The sequence below is a fragment of the Martes martes genome (assembly GCF_963455335.1).
Source record: "Martes martes genome assembly, chromosome: 10".
In the NCBI taxonomy this organism is placed as follows: Eukaryota; Metazoa; Chordata; class Mammalia; order Carnivora; family Mustelidae; genus Martes; species Martes martes.
Genome location: NC_137898.1, coordinates 16,522,983 through 16,530,225, shown reverse-complemented (window position 1 = coordinate 16,530,225; position 7,243 = coordinate 16,522,983). Strand labels below are relative to the sequence as shown.

Below are 7,243 nucleotides of genomic sequence, written 5' to 3'. Positions count from 1 at the left end.
TCATCTTTTGCTTTCTGTGGTAATTTTAATATGGCATAGCTTTCTCATGGCATTTTTCACTTCTGCATTCCTCAGTGTGTAGATGAGCGGGTTGAGAAAAGGGGTCCCAATAGTATAAAATACAGTCACCATCTTGTCCATAGGGAAAGTGGTTGGGGGGCGTGTATATATGAATATACATGGACCAAAGAATAAGACTACTACGGTGATATGAGAAGTGCAAGTAGAGAGAGCTTTTCTCCTTCCTTCTACACTGTGGTTCCGCAGTGAATGCAAGATGACAATGTATGAGATCATCAGAATCACAAAACTGCTTGAGCAAATGGCCCCACTGTTAGACACCATCAATAGGTTGATCATATATTTGTCCATGCAAGCAAGTTCCAGCAAGGGCTGCAAATCACAGCAGTAATGATCAATCAAATTGGGTCCACAGAAAGGCATTCTCAATGCCAAGATAATCTGGGCTATAGAATGGATAAAAGACCCTATCCATGCAAGAATGATCAGGGTGGTGCAGACCTGCCGTCTCATGATGGTTGAGTAATGTAAGGGCTTACAAATGGCCACATAGCGATCAATAGCCATGAGGATGAGCACAAAGATCTCCATACAGCCAAATAAATGCAGGGCAAAGACTTGAGTCATGCACTCGTTGTAAGATATGGTTCTTTGTGCAGAGAGTGAATCCACAATTAGTCTGGGGGCTGTTGTAGTTGAGAAGCAGGAATCAGCAAGGGATAAGTAAAATAGGAAATAATACATGGGGCTCCGAAGTGTCCGGCTGAACTTGATGGTCACAATAATAAGCAAATTCCCTATCATGGTTCCCACATAGAAAATGAAGAAGATTACAAATACCATCTTCTTTTTCATAGGATCTTGGGCCAATCCTAACAGTATGAATTCAGTTACGCTGATATTTTGCCACATTTTTTCAGGCAAAGTGGAGAAAGCCCTGGTTAAAAATAATCTGCAAAGAAAAAAACGATATGAAATGAATACTCCATTTGGAGGCTCAAATCCATATGCTTGATAATGGATGTGCCACTTACCAGTGGATAATCCCTTACCTTTTGTGTTGTTTTATTTTGAATAAAGTGCAAGTCATAAAATTCATTCACAATCTATTCACCTAATTGCTAATGGAAGTAGTGAAATTTATCAATAATGAAACAGTACTTGATTCCTCAGGCATAATAACTATTAATTTAGGGGATTTGGTAAGAGGTTATCTTTCTGAGCTGAATATCTTTGTTTAGTTTACAGCAAGGACCAGTTAGGGTAGAATATAGACAAATGAAGAAAAATCATGCATGATTTGCATAATGTGCACTCACACCATTTGAACCTGGTAAATCAGTTGTGAAGTGTCTTCTAGTAATATTCTGAACATTCAAGGAATGTTGTAGGAACATCTGATAGTGTTTTCCATAATGAAACCTAAAAGAGGGAGAGAGAGAGAAAGAGCAAGTGAGAGAGAGAGAGAGAGAGCAAGTGAGAAGCCTTATTTATCAGTGAGAATTCAGTCAACTGGTCCAGTCTATCATGAAATGTATTTAAATCTGTTACCTTGACTGTTTATTTCCTGTTACTTTAACTCTCAATAATTTCAAGTTTTGTATAGTTTTAAATTTTCATGGTACAAAACTTTGTACTTTAAAAATTATACTATTTTGTACAAAGTTAAATTATTTGCCTAGTTCAATGTATCAATGAATCTATCCACATATTTTCTTAAGGCACATGGAGAGACTGAGACTAAAATAAAGGGCAAATAGAAAACAATTGGCATAAGTCAAAATATTTTTTCACATTTCATGTTATTTTAAGCACCAAGGATTTAGAAAATAAGCTAAGGAATTTCCAAGTCATAGCTGAAACATGTCAATAGATTTCCTGAAATCTATTTTCCTGAGTATCCCATACCAGGACTTAAGTAAGAGAAGTTAGAAACAAGAGGTAACTAATATTTATTTATATCTGCCAAACAGTGGAATAAACCTTCTCTGTCCTCCTCACATACATTTTCCATATAGTAGCACAATTAAATGCATAAGTGTCAAGGCATTATGTACTTTTACAACATGTATTCAAGACAGAAGCATAATTTTCTAAAATATAAATGCATTTCAGAGGTCAATGTTTAAAAACACAGTGAAGAGAGTACTTGAGTGTCTCAGCTGGTTAAGTGTCTGACTTTTGATTTCCACTCAGATCATGATCTCAGGGTTGTGAGATTAAGTCCCACACTGGGATTCATGCTGGGTACAGAGCCAGTTTAAGATTCTATCTGTCTCTTTCCTTCTGCTCCTTTCCCTGGTTTGGTTCTCCCTTTAAATAAATAAATAAACAAAATCTTTAAAAATAAACCAGTGCAAATCAAAATGGGCAAAAGAACTGATTTTAAAAGAAACTCTTCTCATTAAACATAATTTATAAAGATTATCAATTTCATTACTAGAAAAATACATTCAATTTAAATTCCAATTATATATATTTTCATCTGTCATATTAACCAAGAGACCTTTTTTTGATAAATGGCTCTTAATAAACACTGCTAAAAATGATATTGGAAACAATTGATCCCACACATTCTTGGTAGGAGTTTAAGGGGATGCCATCTCTCAGGGAGTGATTTTCAGCATTGAGGATATTTCAATGGAACATAGACACAAGTCCAGGGCTTCCATTTGCTGCAAGTAATCTCCCTCAGTCCTTTCCATGTTGGCAAAAGGTAAGAGATCACTTCAATGCCCATCAGAAGGAAGCTAAGTGAGTCAGGGACAGTGTTTTATGCAATCATCAAAAAAAAAAAAAGTGGTTATACATGTGTAATGGTTTCTAAAATATGTTGTGAAATGATAGAATTCAGGACTTCAAGGTGGGGAAATTGTATTCTTGGAATCAAAGTTAGGAGGATGACTTACCTTTTAAAATATTCCCTTTAGTAGTTGAAAATATGTCATAATGATGCTGCATTGAAAATAAAGCTTTTAAAAACCTTCTCTTAGTAGATGGCTTGTTAATCACATTGACATATTACTGGATGATAACAACTGTCTTCTGACATAGACTGCAGAGACAGCAAAATTCCCAGGGCCAGAGTAAGATCTAAATGTCTGTGTAAGAGGGTGAGTCAGCTCTAGAGGCAGTTCTGGACTCAAGGCTCTTAACCACATCATATCCCAACCACACTGCCATTCACTACAGTTTGCCCTGCACTCTTACGTGTTCACCAGATATGCTCTTTATCCAGCTCTTCAACAGACAGGAATGGAATATTGTCCATGGTTTCTAACATTTAAATATTATAAAAATGATATCCATCTACCTATTATCTATCTATCTATCATCTATCTATCGATCTATCATCTATCGATCTATATCACCTATCAGCTATTTATGTGAGAGTTATAGGCTAAGCCATTTGTATCATTCATATAATAATAAATAGAAGAATAGCATACATTTGAACAAAGCAACATAAGGAAGGGAATTTTTATCTGTTTGCTGCTGATTTTAAGAAGTATAAAAAGTATATGTTTTAAAAAAGTATATGTTTAATAATAAGTATCATAAAATGAATGAAATAATTAAGAGAATTTCCCATTGATACAATCCCATAGTGTTTGGCTTTATTCAATATGCAGTTACCACTGAAAAGGGGAGCCTACTCCATCCAAAGTATAATCACCTTCTCCATGGAGCATTTTCTGGAACACTGGAATAGATATAATTTCTATTTGCTTATCTCTCCATGAGGAGCCGATGTGTGTTTCTTGTATTCCATCTATTCAGTTCAGATTGTGATGTACTTCCAGAAAATTCCCTAAACTTTCTATCCTTCCACAAATGCCACAGTGTGGCATTTATCAGATAACTTTCTCTGAGTATTAAACAAGGTTATGTTAATGCCCAACACGAATCTTACCAGTTTTGATAAAAGCTTACGCAAAGAGTGGGTGGTTCAGTCATCTCTTCTTTTCTCAAAGTTACTTTGCCACACTTTGCTCAAATGTCAATTAAAAAAAAAAAAGTGTTTCTAAAACTCTGTCTGATCTCTTTTGATGTCACTGATGTTCAGGTTCTTGTTTCCTGCTAGAAAACAAAGATGGTCCTGCATTCATCCCACATTTTCTGAAATCAACTCTCACATGGAAAGTTGACTGGGAAATGCCTCTCTTTTGCCCTTCCTTCAGTATTATTTAAACAGGAGTGACGCAAAATATAGGAGTCTGGGGAAGGTCATTCCCTGAAGTGCCCCTTCCCTTTTAATTAGGAAGCATGAGCTAGATGTAATAAAAAACTTAATCTTTAAAATTTATTTATTTATTTATTTATTTATTTATTTATTTATTTGACAGACAGAGATCAGGTAGGCAGAGAGGCAGGCAGAGAGAGAGGAGGAAGCAGGCTCCCGGCTGAGCAGAGAGCCCGATGCTGGGCTTGATCCCAGGACCCTGTGATCATGACCTAAGCCGAAGGCAGGGGCTTAACCCACTGAGCCACTCAGGCGCCCCAACAAACATTCTTTTTTTTTTTTTTCCTTTTTCTTTTCTTTTCTTTTTTTTTTTAGTATATTTTATTTTAAAACGTTTAATTCCAGTACAGTTTTCATATGGTGTTCTACTATTTTCTGATAATCAATGTTAGTAATTCAGTAATTCTTTACATTACTCAGTGTTCATCATAAATATACTCTTATTTTATGTTCAGTTAGCCACTGTATAGTACATAATTAGTTTGTGATGTAGTTTTAATGATTTATTAGTTAAGTCTAAAATCCAGTGCTCCTCACAGCATGTGCCTACCTCATTGGAAGTGTATTGCTTTTTCTGATTGTTGTATTGAGTCTTCTGTCCTCTATGGGAAGCATGCCTACTTTGCCTTTAAGGAGCTTGAGTGCTACCACTTGACAACTATTACATGGGGTAAACTATCTCCCTTTGCATAGGGATTTCCCAGTTTAGTGACATTAACGGTCTGGTCTACAAAAATACAGTGATCACAGAGGTTTTCAAGGGTGCTGGGACTATCATGACAAATTTATTCCTCACAGTCATGATAAAAGATATGTCTTCTGGACTCTCCCAGGGAGGTTAAGCAGATCTCAAATGACAAATCCAATCTAGCATTTCAACCTCCCTATGCCTTTAAATCTTTCCCTTTCCTATAATCAAGTCAGGTCAAATTCTAATTTGCATAATATGGGTCACATTTTGGTCCATATTTCAGCCTCCAAGCAGAAAAACTGTTAACTTTTACTCAGTTCCCCAACTACAGTATTAAATGAAGGATCTCTTTTTAGGGAACCCATATCAGGAAATTTGACTGGATTGAATTTTATGTTTCTTCCATGATTACCCTATTTCTGTCCTTTTAAATTAGAAAGCACATCATTATTTTGGAATGTAGTGTGCTCCTCATGGGTCATACATGAAACCTCACCTTTTGAAGTCTGCTGGGACTCGTCTTGGTTATAGGTCTAGGAGTAAAGAGGGTGGTAGGGGGTAGGTCCTGAGGAGAATCAACCCTTTCTTTTAAGGGAAATGCCTGGGAGAAGAGAATTACAGTTTCCTTAAGCAATGCAGAGTTAATTAATATCCCTTCAGATTAAGAGGGAGAAACCATTTAAACTGGCAAAGAAGACTCATCGTCTCTGTTCCCTCATCCTCTCAGTCATCAAAGGAAGAATCTTGTTTTCCTCCATGATTTCTTTCTTAAATCTTCGTCCCATGTCAAGTTCTTCTGTTTTTTTTTTTTCTTAAATATTTCTTAAAATCTATCTTTTTGATAGTTTGGTTTCCCTAGGTACATTCTCAGCTGAGTATTTTCATGAAAGTGATTTCTAAGGACAATGATTGAGAGAAGCTGAATATAGTACAGGAAGAAGGTTATGATCCCAGTTGGGGCTTGGCTTTATCCTGCAACCATGAGAACTCTGGGATATATATTGTAATATAGGACTGGTTCCAGTTGAGGCAATGGGACCAGCCTGTCATTCATTGGTACCTTATGGGTCCTTGGATTGTGGGCATAGCCTATAATTTTGTCCTGGGGTAACTGTACAGAAGGTGGGGCACTGAGCTCTGACCTCTTAATAGCCCAGACACAGAGCAGCTAGGAAGTGGGGCTGGACACAACAGAGTCTACCACATTCTGTATCCTCACTGGCACTACCAGACTTCAGGGTTCCATCTTTTCACACCAAAGTCATTTCAGTAACATTGTACTGTCACTTTTGTTCCCCTCATTCCATTTCCCACACTGATAACCCATACTGTTATCATTTCAAACTGAAGTCAGACTGCATCACTCGCTGGATCAAAAGGTCTTCCAATGTGTGCCTTAGGGTATTTAGCAGTAATCTTTCACAGGATTATGAGACTCTTCATCATCTTCTCTGTTACTGTCCCTCCAAGTTCATATTCTGCTATTTACCTTTTATAAGCTTGTTGTTTAGCACATTGCCTGGCACACAGTGATAGTACAATAGATGATTGTTGATTGAATAGATGAATCAACAACTATAGCCACACTGAATTCATGAGGTTTCCTGAATACTGATTTTCACCCCTGGCATTCATTATGTATTCTCTCTTGCACGAATACTCTTACACCAAATGATGTGAACATATGCACACTGCTGACTTGATTCCATCTGATGACTTGATTCCATCTTTCAGGTTCTCTTTTGTATGTCTTTTCATCTTGAAACCTTTCCTGAATCCTCTAGCCTTTGTTGTGTGTCCCTCAAACATGCTCACAGGACCCTGTGAAGCTGCTACCTTAGCATATATAACATGGTGTTGTCATTTTTTGCTCTCCTCTGGGTGTCTGTCAGTGGGTTTGAAGCTCTGTGAAGACAGACCTAGGTTCCTCACTAGTTATCATTGAAGGCCCAGGAACCATCAATGTGTCTGATACCTTCTTTGGGTTCAGGAAATTTCTGTTGATTAATGAGTGATCAATGGAAGGAATAAGTGGAATATCTTTATATTTTAGTGTTTTGTGTTTGTGTGTAGATGTAGCCATGTATTTAAAAATATCTTTCATGATGAAATGTTACCAAAAATTAACTAATTAAAAGAGAAAAATAATATGAACAGCTCCCAATCATATGATGAAATGTTGCTGATAGCAGGAAGAGTATCAAGGTAAGCTATTTGTTCCTTCACTGAGAATCTCAGTTTCAATTACTTTATCATAATGCTTCTTAAGCAGGAGTTAAAACAGATTA

At 36.7% G+C, this 7,243-nt stretch overlaps 1 protein-coding gene across 1 annotated transcript; it reads right to left on the bottom strand.

The window, feature by feature from the left end:
- Positions 1-933, bottom strand: LOC308351584 (olfactory receptor 4C11-like; the record flags this gene model as incomplete). Its single annotated transcript, XM_080817384.1, has 1 exon — positions 1-933. One exon carries the CDS (start codon positions 931-933, stop codon positions 1-3), a length of 933 nt encoding a protein of 310 aa, XP_080673510.1.
- Between the last annotated feature and the right edge of the window lie 6,310 nt (positions 934-7,243).